At 47.2% G+C, this 18,476-nt stretch overlaps 1 protein-coding gene across 1 annotated transcript in view; it reads right to left on the bottom strand.

Annotated features, from left to right (window-relative positions):
• The window catches only part of galnt10 (UDP-N-acetyl-alpha-D-galactosamine:polypeptide N-acetylgalactosaminyltransferase 10 (GalNAc-T10)), a 538,666-nt gene that overhangs the window by 189,726 nt on the left and 330,464 nt on the right, over window positions 1–18,476 (bottom strand). The window contains exon 6 of the mRNA XM_083647820.1: window positions 624–807. Coding sequence (XP_083503946.1) covers window positions 624–807 — 184 coding nt within the window. The remainder of the gene's footprint in view (window positions 1–623; window positions 808–18,476) is intronic.

The following is an 18,476-nucleotide window of genomic DNA, read 5'->3' as shown; positions in this document are numbered from 1 at the left end:
TACGGGCGGGATTTAGGTGTGGTGACAGTGAGAAGATAGACAGATTGTTCATCCAAGTAGCCAAGTAGCTTTTTGAAAAGTGCCTGCTCCCTTTGCCGAGCATGTTCCCAGATGGTTCTGTGAAAACAAACCTGCTGGCAGCATCAGGTGCTGGTGTGGTCAAGCAAGCAACAACAACAACAACAAAAAGTTACCTGGGTGTAGGTCAATTCAGAAATGTTCAAGGTAAAAGTGAATAGTCTTATAGCCTAAGGTAGATCTGTTTCCAAATGAAGAGGTGAAGACCTCCACTAAGGCTGCTGGAGGGTGTGTTACATCACCTGAAAGGCCTCCATTAGCCCTGAACTGCTCTGTTGTAGTGAGTCTACGGGCAGCTCCCAGGTGTGAATGTGTGTATGAATGTGAAAGCAGGCCAGCACTGACAGAGAGCACTGTGTACTCAGCAAACCCTTCTCTGAATAAATCAAGGTTACAAGGTCCTGTGTAGCTCAATCGCTACAGGGTTTAGACTCCCAGTGGGGCCAGCCTTCTACAAACGTATGGACTCATGCTACTGCAAGGTAATCTGGATAACAGCCTCCGACAAGTGGCATAATTTTATGGCAAAACAAAGCTGCACTCACTCAAAAGGCTCGCTGGGGTCGTCCTTCTGCAGCTCTGGAGGGATGGGGATGCGTTTGTAGTACATCTCCCAGTCGAACGCCCCTCGCATGGCATCCCCCGCCTGCGTCTCATATCCAAAGTTGTCGTGGTCAATCACGTCGATCATCGGACACACGATGGACTTCCTGTTCTGGGCGATTCGGTCTGAGAGACAGAGAGGGTAGATGGTGTAATGCAGCTGACACTGGTGATAATCCAGAGTTGAGAATACTTCGCAGAGTTCTCCAGCAGCGGCTCAGTAAAGGTGTGTGTCCCTCAAACATGAACGATTGTGTCTGTGTATATGTGTGTTCGTGCATGTGTCTGTGTGTGTTAACCAGTGACACGCCAGTGCACAGCAGCATTTGAGTGTTTTTGTAGAAACGTTGACGCGCCTTGCAAAATTACCTATTTCACAACCATTTGCAGTTGCACGGCTTGTTATTTAGGGTCTTTACGGTAGCGCCACAGCCTCTGATTGGTGGGTTGCCTCCTTGCATTCCATACATTCCAGATACACAGCTGACCAGCAGCAGAACTCAGATAGTGCTACGCGCTAAAGACAAACAATGGCAGGTCCTCTGGCTAAAAGATCCAGGCCTTTCCAGCCATCGTGGACAGAGGACAACTTGTGCGAATGACCGTGCTGTGTGCACCTTATGTCTGGAAAGTGTTGTGTGCCGAACGACAAGTGTTAAACGCCATTTTGACATGAAACAAGAGAACGTCTTCAAGGATGAGACAGACAGGGCTGAATCTGTAAAACGTTCTGTGTCCAGGTACGGTAAACAAACACCCTCAAAACCTTTGTCACTGCTAAAAACCACCACTGCTCATTGCATTGCAAAACATGGCAAACCGTTCACCGATGGCGAATACATTAACACTTTGAGTGCCACGGCCCTTGGGCAAAAGGTTGCTTGCTGTGCCACATAGGCCGCAATGCATTTTAAAACAGTCATATAATTTTTTTAATAATTACTATGTAAACACTGAACACGCACAAATAACGATGAGACTCTCTTCTATCACCTGCAAAAAAAAGTTTATTGATCCCATTTTCCGTTCTTTAGTTATGAGCCGGAGAAGATAGCTTGATTGAAGCAAAAACATCCCTTTTTTTCTACGAGCTGAGATAATGAGCCTTTTGTGAAATTAAACATTTCAAGCACATCACTGACTCTGAAGCTAATTTTCTGATGTCTGGGTCTGTCTGGGTGAAGTGTATGCTGCTCTGCTGCTCTGCGTGCTCCCCCCCCCCCCCCCCCCTCAACTGCACACGCCTCCTGGGTGTGTCTTATGTGTCTGGTGGCTCTCAGTCTCTGCTGAGTTTGCTGCGCACACACAGTGAATGGTGCGCGACATTCAGCTTTTTGGTTCCGCGTGTGTTTGTCACGGGCTCGCATGCTTCCAGTTCGGAATAATAAGGCTGATTATGTGAATGTGCTGTTGCAGCGTACATGGAGGTGCTCAGTTGTGACAGCGGATGCTGCTGCTGGGGGCACAGCTGGCGTTGTGCTCGTTTATGGAGGCACGTCGATGCATACGGACGGATGCGATGCGATTTCCTCATTTTCCCCAGTGACTATTTCTGTGTGTTTGGCTCCTTTTTCTCTGATCAGGAGAGTGCTGTCGCCACCTAATGGGTTTGTAAAATAGGTTATCGACCTCCAATAGCTACAATATTGTTAGAGGCGACGTAAGAAGCTTAGATCGACACCCCCCCGTCAAAAAAACAATTTGGAGTTATGACGCCATTTGGCGTCGCTGGCACTGTACGGTAAATTTCTAATGACGCCATATGGCGTCGCTGGCACTGAACGTGTTAAGGAGGCTTTCCTGTTTGTAAGTTTCCACTTTGTAAGAGAGTGGATTTCATTGAAAAACTGTATGGGAGCTGTGCATATATTTTATCTATTTTTGTTTTAGGTTATTGTTGAAGACCAATAATTCAGTACAGTTTTGACCTTTGCTGGTATTTGCAAACACTTTGCAATGGCAACTGTGTACATAATTTTTTTAATATATATTTTTTAGATTATTACTGTTCAAGTCAAGTCAGATGTGACATTTGAATGTCCTGATTTTTTGGATGGAATAAAATTGCAAATCTGTTGGCAATTTAAATTTTGATGTGCGAGTCATTAATCTTGGTGTGGCACACTGATGGACAAGACATTTTGAAAGTGGCACTTCATACTAAAAAAGGTTGCTGACCCCTGACGCAATAAAGTTGAAGTTGTCTGTCCCTCTGTCTGTCTGTCTGTCTGTCTGTGTGTCTATCGTCTATACATGCCCACACCGCCGGACCGATTGGGCTGAAAATTTGCATGGAGGTGGGTTATCATCCGGGGAAGGACATGGGCAGGTTGGAAGGTCCTGGAACCACCTGGAAAGTGCTGGAAACTACATTTAATGCCCAAACTTTCAAAACCATGCCATGACGCGTCGCTGCCCCTTTAAGAGTCTGTTCTTCTTCTACCGCTTTCCGGCAGACTCCATGCATTGCAGTGCATTACTGCCTCTCACAGGTCGCACATATTATTGCGCTTCAACAGAGAGCTGAACCACACCACATCCGTGTCTGTGTTTCCCCTACAATAGACCCTTCTCACGGGGGCCATTTTGTGTCGAGAAGCCAGGGTAAACACAGGTGCAAGCAAAACACTAATGAGGGTTTCCAACTTCCATGATTGGAATTTGGAAACCCTCATTAGTGTTTTGCTTGCACCTGTGTTTACCCTGGCTTCTCGACACAAAATGGCCCCCGTGAGAAGGGTCTATTCTACAGGCGGGCCCGCTATAGGCTAACGACGCCCCCGCCAGGCCAGTTTTTGTTTCCCCCTGCTCTCCCCAAAATTTCAATAAACTTTTTTTTTTTTAATAATATTTTTTTCCCGATTTTTTTATCCCATTTTATCCCCCATTAGTGCTCACTTGATTTCTCAATCCTGGTTGCTACTCCATCCTCTGCCGATCTGGGGAGAGCCGAGACTGGCTCCATGCTTCCTCCGAGACATGGGCAGTCAGCCAGCCGCTTCTTTTCACCTGACAGAGGAAGCTTCACCGGTAGGACATAGCACGTGGGAGGATCACGCTATTCCCAACAGTTCCCCTCCCTCTGAACAGGCGCCCTTAACGACCAGAGGGGGAACCACATTAGCAACCAGGATATTGCATGTTTTTGTGAAGGGGGTTCCTATATGAAGGAAACCCCCGGGAGGCACGGGGAGAACATGCAAACTCCACACAGAAAGGCCCTTTTGCCGACCCCACCCGGGCGGTGGGCACTCGAGGACATGCGGACGGGCACGCATTCCTTCAGCGTTCACCTCGTCCCCAGGTGGGAATCGAACCCACAACCTTTGAGCTGTGAGGCGATAGCGCTTACCACTACACCACCGTACCTCCAATTTCAATAAACCTTTATGGCATATTATTACAATACAACAATACAGGTGTTGACAGTGTTGCTAGTAATAGAAGATGCCAAATGACTCCTGGCAGTTTAACTCTTGGGGTCCCCCTGTGGATGAGAATGGAGGCCAGCTCTATTGCCAACTCCTCCCTGCCAGCCATGTTATTTTCTAAGATAGAGAGGGCTGGGACTTTACAAAATTTAAGCTTTGTGGTGAAAAACTAAACCAAGTTAGGAGTGTTTTGAGTCTACCAGATGTTTCTGTCCACTCTCCAATTTGTTTCAATCACTCTTTTTTACCTCCATGGTCAGACAAAAACTACCATGCCTGGAGTGAGAATGGGGCTAATTTCCATCAAATGCCTATACATAGATGGGCATTTTGCATCCTTTGATCTACTGAAGAGAAAGTGAGTTGCAGGAACAAACTGGCTCAGATTCCTGCAAATCAGAAGTCATGTTTGATCCAAGATTCATATCTTTGAAGTGCTCCCAAATGAACATGCTTTTTTCAATGTACTGCTGAGCCCTCCTCACTCCAGGCATCTTGTCTCTAGGTTTGTATGTCTGTTTGACAACTGCACCATGGCCTCAACTGAGAGGATTAGATCATTTTTATTTTATTTTATTTAACACATTGAGTGCCAGCGACGCCATATGGCGTTAAGCGAAATTTACCGTAGGCTGCCAGCGATGCCAAATGGCGTCAATAACTCCAAATTCATATTTTGACGGGGGAATGTCGATCTAAGCCTCTTAAATCGCCTCTTACAATATGGGAGCTATTGAATGTGTCTAACCTATTTTACAGAACCCTTAGGTGGTGACAGTGCCCTCCCGATTAGACAAAGGCCAGGAGAAAAGAGAGAAGAAGTCATGAGGAAACGGAAATCGCCATTGATATGCTTGAAGCATAACGTCGTTAGCTGTGCCTGTGAACAGCAGTCATCTGCTGCCACAATTGAGCCCCATCCGTGTCCGCTGCGATAGTCCATCCATAGGATTTAGTTGCCGACACGGCGACACCAGCGTCTTTATGAAAAGTTACATTATTCTCAGCTGGGAGCCGAGGACACGCTGTAAAAAAGCGGGGGGTGCAGGCAGCGGACTTTTCAGTGCAGATCAAACTCAGAGCAAACCGCAGCAGAGCAGAGACACTCGACTCCTCCCACCACGGAGGAGGAGGAGGGGGGTGGGGCATGCAGGGCACTAACAGCATACAACCATTGACAGTACACACACACCCAGGCAGCAGCAGGCTCGCATTTTGTTCAACTCAAAGCAGAATTCATTCTGTCGCCTTTCTAACATAAAGATGTGATTATCTCAGAAACTAATTTCAGCATGCTCTTTTCGGTCGAAAACACTCTTTTTCAGAGGGGTGTATTTCCAAAATGGAACGGTTTATAAACACAGTTTTTTTTTAAAATGAAACAGAAGGGTTCAAAGTTTCATTGAGGCTATTGGTTGTCCATATAAGAGGAACACAAAAAATGATATGGCTATATTAAAATGCATTGCGGCCTATGTGGCACAGTACAGCACCTTTTGCCCAAGGGCCGTGGCACTCAAAGTGTTAACCTTTATTTAACCAGGCAAGTCAGTAAGAACAAATTCTTATTTACAATGGCGACCTGACAAAAGGCAAGCCTCTTGAGGGAGAGGGGTAGGGACTAAAAGAAGAAGAAAAAAAAAAAACATTTAAAAGGACAACAGCACATATCCAACACATCCATTCGTTTACAGGTATTATGAGTGACAGGAGACATTACATAAGGAACATTATACAATCTAGCACACACGCAACAGAAAACGAGCTAGCAGACCAACATCGGGCAACAGAGTCGCAGCAAGCAGCAAGACAAACAGGCAAAAAGCACAACAGCCACAGCAAGGCAAGAACAAAAATGCAACAGACAGTAAACAAACTACAACCAGGGATCTGGGATATTAGTGGGTCGGGAAACAGCTGCATGTATCATCAAGAATGTCCACAATCAATTGCTTAAAAGCTAATTTGGGAATCAATTTGTCCAGTTTCAGTGTTTTTTGCAGATTGTTCCAGTCATTGGCTGCGGCAGACCGGAAAGACAACAGACCAAGTGCAGTATTTGTTTTCGGAGCTTTCAACAGAATAAGGTTTGCAGAGCGGGTGTTGTAGGCCGCAGATGCTTTTTGCAGCAAGTGACACAGGTAGGGGGGGGACAGACCAAGGAGGGTTTTGTAGATTAACATGAACCAGTGAATATTACGACAGGTGTGCAAAGAGGGCCAGTTGACAGAGGAATACAGTGTGCAATGGTGTGTTCTGAAAGGTGCGTTTGTAGCAAACCGGATAGTAGAGTGATAGAGAGCATCAAGTTTCTGAAGTGTGCCCTTGCATGCCGACCTATATATAACGTCACCATAGTCCAACATGGGAAGAATGGACATTTGGACAAGAGTTAGTTTAGCAGAGAAAGTGAGGGAGGAGCGCATTCTATACAAGATACCAATTTTAGATTTGACCTTAGACTGTAATCTGCTGATATGGTGTGAGAAAGACAGAGTGCTATCTAGCCATATACCCAGGTATTTATACTCAGTGACCTGCTGTAGGATAGTCCCGTCAAGGGTGGTGATGTCTCGTGTGGGAGAAGGCAAAGAACCCTTCCTACCAAACCACATGACCTTGGTCTTTGCTGTGTTCAACAAAAGGTTTAGGGAGGAGAAGGCCTTTTGGACCCTTAAGAAGTTATTCTCAAGTGAACTAACAACTGTGTCTGGGGAGGGACCAACAACATAAAGAACTGTGTCATCAGCGTAAAGGTGAATAGATGAGTCTACAACAGAAGCAATGTTATTTATATATATTGAAAATAATGTGGGGCCTAGGATTGAACCCTGGGGTACACCCTTAGTGACAGGGAGGGGCTGAGAGAGGAGTTGTTCTGTTTTAACAGATTGCAGCCTATCAGTAAGGTAGTTGGAGAACCACGCCAGAGACCCCGATACTGGCCAGTCTGCCAGCAAGGATAGTGTGATTGACAGTGTCAAAGGCCTTAACTAAATCAATAAAAATTGCTGCACAATGTTGTTTAGCATCCAAAGCAGTAGTGATGTCATTAAGGACTTTGAGGGTTGCAGTGATACAGCCAAAACCAGATCGGAAACCAGATTGATCACCAGAGAGAATATTATAGGTATCTAAGTAGTTAGTCAGTTGTTTGTTTACAAGTGTTTCCAACACCTTTGACACACAAGGCAGTATAGAGATGGGCCTATAGCAGTTTGGATCAGCCTGATCTCCTCCCTTGAAGAGGGGACGCACTAAAGCTGCTTTCCATGCGAGTGGGATTTCCGCTGTGTGGAGGGAGAGGTTTAACAGATCTGCAATGGGAGCTGCGATGATGGAGGCCGCTATCTTAAAGAAGAAAGGTTCCAGCTCATCAGACCCAGCTGGTTTTTTAGGGTCCAGTCTAAGCAGCTCATCCAGGACCTCACCCTCCGAGACAGCCTGTAGAGTGAAGCTATGTAAGGGAGCAGGAGCCCTGGGGGGGGAGATAGGGTGAGGCTTCAGGTGAGTTGGGGTGAGGGCTTAAGGGAGACACATTGGCCAGGTGGGTGGGGTTTGCGGACTCATAAATAGAGCCAGACTTTATAAAATGCTGATTAAAAATATCGGCCATGCGTGCCTTATCAGAGACTATAATGTCATCCACATTAAGTGACAAAGGGAGCTGAGTAGTAGGCTTATTTTCAAGATCTCTCACTGTTTTCCAGAATCTTTTTGGGTCAGAACCAGAGAGGGAGAATTGTTCTTTAAAATAGCCAGCTTTAGTTTTTCGGACAGCTTGTGTGGCCTTATTTCTAATTTGCCTAAATGCCAGGCAGTCTGTAGGGGATCCAGATAGCCGTGATTTGCGCCAGGCTGCATTTTTTTGTTGAAGAAGCTCTGAAAGCTCACGGTCAAACCAGGGACTGTGTCGATTTTTAATTCTTATTTTTTTGACAGGGGCATGCTTGTTAACGATGGCACTAAACAGGTCGCAAAACAATTTCCAAGCATCATTTACAGAGGGAATCAGGCTGACTCTATACCATTTCACATTGGCCAGGTCATGTAAGAAGGCTTGAGCGTTAAAGTTTTTTAAGATTCGTTTATGACTGATCCGGGCAGGCTGTTTAGCAGAGCAGTTTGATCGAACACAGGCAATACAACAGTGGTCGCTAATATCACAACAAAACACACCAGACTGGTACATATGTGGGGAGTTTGTGAAGATGACATCAATCAGCGTGGCCTTTTCAGGGTTTTTGGGGTCATACCTAGTAGGTAGAGATATGATTTGATGGAGATTTAACGAGTCAAAATCCTGGAGTACTTTGTCAGGTGGCTTGAGCATGTCCCAGTTGAGGTCACCTAATAGGAGAAGCTCTGATCTGGTAAAGGGGGCCAGGGTGCTGCTTAAGGCAGCTAGGGTACATGCTGGTGCTGATGGCGGGCGATAACACCCAGCCACTGACAAAGAGTAGCTATTTGATAGTTTGATGTTCACAACTAATAAATCAAACTGTTTAGGGATAGACTTCGCTAGGCCAATAGAGCACTGGAGGTGTTCTTTGGTAAAAATGGCCACTCCCCCCCGCTTGGAAGACCTATCTTGCCTAAACAGATTGTAACCTGGCAGATGTAATTCAGAGTAAGGAATGGACTTTCTTAACCATGTCTCAGTTATGACTAGTACCTCAGGATTAGGGCCATGAACCCAGACTTTCAATTGATCTATTTTTGGTAATAAACTTCTTGCATTAATGTGCAGGAAACCCAGGTTTTTACGGGCACAGAAATCACCAAAGCAAAGATCATTTGTAGTTGAATTAGTATTGGGAAAAGCAACATTTGCATCAGGACCAGGGTGGATATGTACGTTACCAGAGATAATTAGCAGTAGAACAATCAGTGCACGGCAGAGAATAGTGAAAAAGCTATAATGACGCTTTCTAATAACAGATTTTGGAACATCAGATGCTAACACAATCATTTTGAAAACCAGTCTTAAGATGTAACATGATACTAGCGATGCCGAGAGTGTGTTTGAGTTGGGATTTAAACCAAAAACCTTTGTAGTAAACAAGGAGTCAAAGTCTGTATGCGGTTGTGAACAGACAGAGTTTGTTCCACTGTTAGAAGTGCTTACAAGTCCACTGACACACAGTTTTGTTGAGGAGAACAAAAGTACATTCTCCCGATAGTTCCACAGCGAGAGCGCAATGAACAACGCAAAAGGGAATTTCATTGTCTTATAGTTCAGTAGATTTCAGAGGAAGATGAAGAGGTACCCGATACCCCCTGTAGATGGGCTGGTGCTCAGTGCTGAGGCCTGGGCCTGGCCTGGTAGATGGGCTGGTGCTCAGTGCTGAGGCCTGGGCCTGGCCTGGTAGATGGGCTGGTGCTCAGTGCTGAGGCCTGGTCTGGTAGATGGACTGGTGCTCAGTGCTGAGGCCTGGGCCTGGCCTGGTAGATGGGCTGATGCTCAGTGCTGAGGCCTGGGCCTGGCCTGGTAGATGGGCTGGTGCTCAGTGCTGAGGCCTGGGCCTGGCCTGGTAGATGGGCTGGTGCTCAGTGCTCAGGCCTGGGCCTGGCCTGGTAGATGGATTGATGCTCAGTGCTGAGGCCTGGGCCTGGCCTGGTAGATGGATTGATGCTCAGTGCTGAGGCCTGGCCTGGTAGATGGATTGATGCTCAGTGCTGAGGCCTGGGCCTGGCCTGGTAGATGGATTGATGCTCAGTGCTGATGCCTGGCCTGGTAGATGGGCGGATGCTCAGTGCTGAGGCCTGGCCTGGTAGCTAGGCTGCTACTGTAGTGAATCCAGTAAGTCAGCACTAACAATTCACACCAGATGTAGACCAAAAGTGCAAAATGTTGCTGCTCAGTGCTGAGGCCTTGGCTAGGCTTGGTAAATGGGCTGCATGCTCAGTGCTGAGATCTAGGTGTGGCCTGGTAGCTAAGCTGGTAGCTAAGCTAGAGTGAGTACAGCAATTCTCACCAGATGTTGTCCAAAAGTGCAGAGGAATGGAGTATAGGTTCCAAAAACTACTCAGTAGTCAATGCACAAACTCTAAAAACAATAAAACTGGTTCCCAAGAGGCTAAAATTCCTGATTAAAACCAAATTTCAAAGACAAACACTCATCAGAGACACAGGACAAAACACAGCTGCCACCATCTTGGAAAGGGGTGGAGCCAAGATCTCAATGGGGGGAGGATCATAATGTCCATGTAAATGAGAAGCGTGGCAGGGGGAACATGGTATTGATTTATCTGACGTTATATGGGAAAGGAGTCTGTGGTACAGCTCTGCTCAGTTAATAGCAGACACCAGCTGATTCAATGTAAAGTCACTCACCGGCTTCACTATTCCAACCATAAATTGCACAGGATCTTCCACTCTGTCTCGCCGCTGTGTGACAGGTGTCAGGTCTCGGAGGGCACTCTGTCCCATGCCTTCTGGTTCTGCCCTTCACTAACAGAATTGTGTGCCAAAATATTTGACTGGTACTCCAAAGCCTACAAAATGACCCTGCAGCCGGAGACAGAACTCGCCATCTTCAGCTGCTCGGAGTCCTCTCTGAACTTCCCTACAGCTGTGCAGCAGTCTCTGAAACAGGGGACAACTGTTGCCAAAAAAAATATTTTGAAGGAATTTTTTTACTTTCCAATTGTGGTTGGCTGACATGACCTCTGTTATACGGATATGAGACTTAGGTTCCTGAGGACCAATTCACTTTAAAAGTTTTCAACCATTTGGGACCCGTTCCTAGCCTACCTCGTTGAGGTTAGGGGTGACAGATGAGTCGCCTGACTGGTCTCTCATGGACCCCTTGCATTGGATCTCAGGCACATTTCTCATGAGCACATAAGCACATTATACGGCTGGTAGCTACGTTGTAATGTCGAATTCCGATATAAATATGTACTAGGGCTGTCAAACGATTAATTTTCTTAATCGCGAGTAATCTTGCGATTAACTACAAGCCGCTTTCACACACAGATCGCGCAAAATTGCAGTTCAGAAGGCCCGCAAAGCCGGCAGCCTCGCCACAGAAATTGCTTTCACACACAGCCAAGCAGCACCGCCACATTCCCGTCCTGGGGTGTACTTTCAAGTGACATCCACCGCTCCCGGATTGAAAGGCGAGCGGAGGCATTTCCACACAGCTCCTCCTAGCCCGAATTAATATTTTCATAGGTTAGTGTAGCCCAGGCTACTCTATGATGAACGAATTAATTCAACAACCAAACATCGCCGATGTATGTATGCCAGCCAACAACGTGCAGCTGCGCTCGTTAAGGATCAAACTAATAAAACAGAAAAGTGTTGTCCACATGCAGCATGGTAACAAGGCTTTCAATATTCATCTGATCGACTTTATGGATGCACCATCATGTAGCCTATTAGGTACAAGGCTAATTCTTAGGTACAAGGCTAATTCTTATCTTTTGGTTCCAGTTTTGTGTAAAGCAAATTATTCCCATTAAGTAGCCTAATTAGCATCCGTACTCCGTTCTGAAAGAGCAGCTGCAGTCTGCATAACGTTCGTCCGGGGAATAGTATAGGCTATAAATGCACATGACTACTATAACGTTAGTAGTTTTTGTAAGGGAATGCACAAGTGGCTAGCTAGACAGATTGCAGTTCTGGAGCTGGTTTCCAGAGGGAATATCCTCAGACCAACTCGCCACAGACAGCTATAGTCCTCTGAAGCATATTATTATATCTATTAATTTGACCTACTAATGTCAGTTTGAGCATAAAGCCTAACCTACTTACAGGCATGGAGCATTCCTCCTGGCGCCCCTGCAGTCATGATTGTATAGGCTACTTTTTTTACTTTCACTGATGTCTTTCTTGCTGCATGAGGTGATTTCCCCTGTAATATTTTTTATGAATGAGCTGACCATTCGCACTGTTCCGGCTTGCCGCTCCTACCCTTTCAAGTGGAGGCGGGTTGCCTGGTAACCCGGCGCTGAGACTAGGTCCACTGGCGGAACAAAAGGCGTACAACAATTACCCACCAACACGCGTTCACAACTTTCACATCGGAGGCGCGGATCCTATTTTCCGTGCATTTTGCGGCTTTCAAGGCCCGTGTGAAAGCGGCTATAGTTAATCGCGATTAATCGTATCTTTGTATTGCATGTTTAAAATGCCATTATTTTGCATTTCAAAGCATTTTTAATTAGATATTAATAATTCTTACCAGTATGTCGTGATTGGGAATCAAATGAATGCAAATAAATGTACTTTGTGATCTTGAATTTTAGATTTATTTTCAATTCAATAGAAGTGCAATGTAGACAGGAGGTAACAATGTCTACAAAATATATCTTGAATAGAAAATAAATGCAAAATTGTAAACAGTGCAGTACACGCTCCAGAACCAATACTTCCGGCGGCGGCGCTGTGGAGCAGTCGAAACCCAAAATGACACAGCCGAAGAAGGCTGTGTCTGAGCTAAAAACTTTGGCACTTCCATGTGAATAATGGAAAAGTATTGGAAACTGTGTATATTGATAACGTGTATATCGCGTGAAGCCATTGGAGCCGACCTCCCAGTGGTTAGTGGACCGGCGCATCCGAGACTCTGAAGGAAGAATGAGTGATGAGTCTCGCGCTAGCTAGCTGGCCACTAGCTTCTCCGTTATGCTTAGCTTTTAGGTGATAGCTCAAATTCGATGTACTTCGGTGATATTTTAATTCTAAAGCCACCTATTTCTGAATAAAATGGTGAAAACGACATACCCAAACTAAAATGCTTACTGTGGCTGAACCGCTAGGGTTACAGACAACTGCCTGACCTTTTCTGAAAGGTAAGACTTTGAAGTTTCTGGTCCAAGTGTCAGAATGACTCTATGTGTTACTGACCCTGAGTAACACCAGCTCAAACACAGTGGTTGATTCTCGCCTAGAATAAAAAACACTTTTAGAGTGTAAACAGTTACCTGTGGTTGTTGTATTTAGGCCTTACCACATCCCAACTCAAAGAAGATGAAAAAATACCAAAACATGAGTATTTGGCAGTGGTTTTTGTAGGGAGATACCTAGGCGGATTTCCAAAAAGCCATTATAAAAAGCCATTTGAAAAAGCCAAATAATCTGAAATGTTGTCTTTGTCTTTGTACAAAGACAGCTATAACTTCTGCTGTGTTGATCTGATCTGAAAAAGGAAGACATGGTTCAATGCGCAAGATTCAGCCGGTTAATTTGGTATGTAGCATGAACAGCATTATTCAGAATTAACTACCTAATTAATCACATAAATGACAGATGAACAGCAAAAAATCAGAAACGTAACGCCGGGGTTACGGTGCCATGCAAGAGGTTAATTCCATTTTACACAAGGTGCAAACTACTGTTGACTTGTCCACTGTGCCATTTGGGAGTTTTTTAAAGTAAAACGAGCCATTTAGAAGCATATTGCTGTCTTTCTCTTCCATGCCTGCACAGGCAGGAGACAGGAGACCGCTGCGACCGGCTTGACTACAAGTACGGGTAACGTGATAAAAAAGAATTGCGCGTTATGGTCGGCCCTTAATCGCATTGCGATTAACGCGTTAACGCTGACAGCCCTAATATGTACCCTATGTCTTTTAGTTTTGTTGGTTTGTTTTTGTGTGTGTGTGTCTGACGGGTTTCTTGTCTTGTTATTGTAGCATTGTCAGGAACCAGGCGAGAGTCAGGATCTAGTCACCGCACTTTAGTCTGTTAACACACGTTCCAGGGCCACTGTCAGCCGTAGCCCACGCCAAAACAAACCCCACAACACACACCCAAAACCCCGCTAACTCTCCTAGCTTCTCCGCTCTTCACACCCACAGAGCCTTCCCTCTCAGGTTCCACACACCAACCCGCCGAGCTGTCCCCCGCTCTCACAGCTCCCCTCCCCCCCAGCCAATCACAGGTGAACCCCTCTCTCACCCCCCCCCCACTGGCTAAATGTCGCCTTCACAGACCCCCCGTAAATCCCCACAGACATGTCGATCCCACAGTTAACCCCCATGCACAGAACAGTATAACACACACGAACAGTAGCACACAAACCCAACTCGCTACACTTCCCCCTCACATCAAAGCTTCTGGCCCACCAGAAGCACACTAGTCCCTCCCCCCCCCCCCAGTGGGGTCACTCCTCCGCCAGGTGACTCTCCTCGGCCCCCCCCCCCCTGTGTCCCACAGTCATCACACGCACTGCAGTAGTTCCGCACATCCTCCTTGTGTTTGCCCCAGTAGTGTCCCCCACGAACACGGCGGAGCGTCTCCTCAGGCCCGCGATGCCTGAGACAGCCGAGGCCCTTGTGCGCCCACCGCAGTACCAGCCCTCGGAGGGAGCTGGGTACAACCGTCTGGAACCCTCTTTTCCCGTGCTCCCCCCTCCCCAAAACCCCATCTTCACTCAGACGCAGCTTCGCAAACATGTCCCACAGTCCTTTCGTGGCACCGGAAAACGTGCGAATCTCCTCCACAGGGGGCCGGCGTCCGGCCACCACGCACGTATACACCGGACCGATATCCGCGTCCTCCGCCTGCCTGCGTTTCCACTCCTCCGCTTCGACCGACCAAATGGCCATGTCGTCCGCCGGGTCCACATCTGAACACTCCCCCTCTTTCTCCGCCTCTCGCCCGCGCTCGTCCTCCTGTCCCCCTCCCCCAGGGGGCGGCGTGTTCAGGACAGCAGGGAGAACACAACCGGCCGCGACCACCACCTCGGCTTCCCGTACAGCAACCGTGGGGGGCGTAGCGCAGCTCGGCTGTGCCGGTCCCTCCGGCGTTAGTAGCGACACCTGCTCACCTGGAAATATGAGCGTCGCTCTCCCGATCCTAACAACGTTCTCTTCCCCCCGGCTTTCCACACTCTCCCCAACCCGTGTCTCTTCCCTGACCTCCACTGTCTCAGTGCAGTCTCTGGCCAAATGTCCAGGCCTCTTACACGACCAGCAGAGTCTCACCTGCCAGCCGCTTGCACGTCTCTCCTCTCCCGCTGTCCTCTGCTCCCCGACAGCCTCAGGACACTCCCTGGACAGATGCCCGAAGGCTCCGCACGACCAGCAGACACCCGGCCGTCCCCAGTATCGTTGCTCCGTGTACCCCGTCTGTCCCCCAGAACCGCTGCGACACCACCTCGCCAGGTGTCCATGTCCCCCACAAGTCCAACACTCTCTTTGCGGCTCCTCCGTCCGCTTCTCTCCGCGCTGCGTGACCTCCCGTAGCAGCTCCATAAGCCCCTCTGCCCAGGCAGGCGTCGCCTCCAACAGCCGTCTGATCTCCTGCATCAAGCGGGCCTCCACGCTGGCAAGTAGCGCGCTGAGCTCCTGCTTCAGGCGGCCCTCCATGCTAGCAAGCACCGAGCTAAACTCCGGGGTCGGTAGCTCCTTTTCCCCCCCGTCCACCGACAGGCGTTCTTCTAGGCCAGGGGTGCCCAATACGTCGATCGCGATCGACCGGTCGATTGCGAAGGTAGTGTGGTCGATCGCATGGCATTGAGGGGAAGGATTTTTTTTTTTTTTTTTTTTTACTGTTTTTCCACTGTTTCCACTGTTTTTCCACTGTTCCACTGTTTTCCACTCAGTGTATATATATATAAATAAATATGTTTGGTAGATCACTTTGACTTGGTCATTTTAAAAGTAGCTCCCAAGCTGAAAAAGTGTGGGCACCCCTGTTCTAGGCGCACCATTCCACGTGGTCCTTGTAGCAGCTAGCACACAAACAGCTAACCGCTAACGCCAGGTCGCGCTCGAGTCTTCCAGTCGTTAGTTTTAACTTCTGACGCCAGTGTAGCATTGTCAGGAACCAGGCGAGAGTCAGGATCTAGTCACCGCACTTTATTCTGTTAACACACGTTCCAGGGCCACTGTCAGCCGTAGCCCACGCCAAAACAAACCCCACAACACACACCCAAAACCCCGCTAACTCTCCTAGCTTCTCCGCTCTTCACACCCACACAGCCTTCCCTCTCAGGTTCCACACACCAACTCGCCGAGCTGTCCCCCGCTCTCACAGCTCCCCTCCCCCCCAGCCAATCACAGGTGAACCCCTCTCTCCCCCCCCCCCACTGGCTAAATGTCGCCTTCACAGACCCCCCGTAAATCCCCACAGACATGTCGATCCCACAGTTAACCCCCATGCACAGAACAGTATAACACACACGAACAGTAGCACACAAACCCAACCCACTGCACTATTGTTGTGGAAAAAAAAAGAAAATAAGCATTTTGCCAGTGTGCAGCGCTGTTCCAAAACGTGTCAACATGTGACATTGCCTGGGAAACGCACATCCCATAATACAACTGTTCGCATCGCATCCCATAATAGTATGATGATACTTGGGATGCCATTGCCAACATGGATGCGAACAGGTTAGCTAAAAGTTTAGCGTCGCCAGCGAGGGCTCCCCCATTGCACGGCAGTGGGTTATGACCATTAAGGCAGGTTGTATAATCCTGGAAACCATCTGGACACCACCATCATTTCCGGCCAAGCAAAATACACAGTTGTATTGCTTTGTGCCTATTTAGCCCGGGCAATGCTGGGAACATTGCTAGTATATATATATATATATATATGTATATATATATATATATATGTATACGGTATATATATATATATATATATATATATATATATATATATATACCCGTGGGTGATCCAGGGGTAATGACGACTTGGAATGCTGATCCGGTCTGCAGATATAGTGTGAAATGATGGCTTCAGAGGATGGTTTCAGGGGGAATGAACAGCCGCGATGCCGACTGCTGCTGTGATCCGCCAGAGTGGGGGGTGACGTAGAACCCTTGCTATATATACTAGGGAGGACTGACGTCATGCCTGATGTCATGAACTGAAGACAACTGATGTCATGCCTGACGTCACGCTAGGGCTTGACTGACATCACGGGCTGATCAGGTAATACAGATATGACGACCGCTCTCTCAGCTTGAAATTTGGTATGGAAACCTCACTTCAATCATGAGAGACCGGTCGGTAAGTGTTTAACAAGGGACTTTATTTAGCAAGTGGCGTACATGGCAAGTACTTTGGCGTATGACTCCATTGTAGATGGCGCTCCTCTTTAGGCGAGAGAGCGGCATCTATTTGGGCTAGAGAGAATCCCCCAAAAGGAAGATCTAATTTCCAGAAGTTAGGATGACTTAGGGGTTGGTGACTTAGTGACTTAGGGGTAGGTGACTTAGTGACTTACGGCTGGCGCTTCCCAACTTGGCGCTGGACTTGGATGACTTAGGGGTTGGTGACTTAGTGACTTAGGGGTTCCCAACTTGGCCTGGGTGACTTAGTGACTTGACTTGGCGCTGGACTTGGATGACTTAGGGGTTTGTATGGTGAACCGAATTGTACGATGAGGAGTCCGGAATCCGAATCCGGATCTTCCCCCAAAAGGGTTTATACAGTGGAGATGACTTAGAGCAGGGGTGCCCAAATTATTTCCCATGAAGGGCCAAAACTCAATCTGGGTGGAGGTTCTGGAATTACATTAAAATGTATTGTGTTTCATAGAAAATTAACATTCTAAATCTGTTTCACAAAGTCACCACATGAAAAAGCTCGTCCACCCTTTGCAATCAGTGCAGATATCTGATAACTTGCCCGAGTTGCATTATCTTGCACTGAGGTCATTAGGGGCACCTGTTCAGAGGGAGGGGAACCGGTTGGAATAGCGTGAACCTCCCACGTGCTATGTTCTACCAGTGAAGCTTGCCCTGTCAGGTGAAAAAGAAGTGGCTGGCTAACTGCCCATGTCTCGGAGGAAGCATGGAGCCAGTTTCGGCTCTCCCAGATCCCAGATCGGCAGAGGGTGGAGTAGCAACCAGGATAAATAAAAGTAAATTAGCACTAATGGGGATAAAAATTATTCTTTTATTTTTAAAACAAAAGAAAAAAACAAAAGAAAAAAAGATTTTTTTTCCCCAAATCCGTGGCGGGCCAAAACAAACAGGCCCGCGGGCCCCAAATTGGTCAGCACTGACTTAGAGGCTTATACGATGGAGATCAGTATCAGAATCAGAATCAGAAAGACTTTAATGATCCCTGGGGGGAAATTGGGACGATGACGATGGGATGACTTAGGGTTTACACAGTGGAGATGACTTAAAGAGCATGGAGCAGGGTAATTCCTTTGCTAAATGTATACTTAACCTTGTCCCTATGTCCATTTGAAAAGTTAATGCAGCATTTAAATAAAAAAAATAAAAAAAAGTTTGAAAAATAATATGGAGAAAAACACCTTCCTTTTTCAGAAGGAAATAACAGACTTTTATTCTGTTAAGACAAAGTCTGCTACATCACAGTGGGGAGTGGCTCCCGCGTGCGTGTCTCCCTCTCCCCTCCCACTGTCGTCAATTCCATGGTCAAATCAG

This window comes from Poromitra crassiceps (genome assembly GCF_964638095.1).
Source record: "Poromitra crassiceps genome assembly, chromosome: 1".
NCBI classification, from domain to species: domain Eukaryota; kingdom Metazoa; phylum Chordata; class Actinopteri; order Beryciformes; family Melamphaidae; genus Poromitra; species Poromitra crassiceps.
Note: the sequence above shows the minus strand (reverse complement) of the source record. Positions and strands in the feature narration are given on the sequence as shown.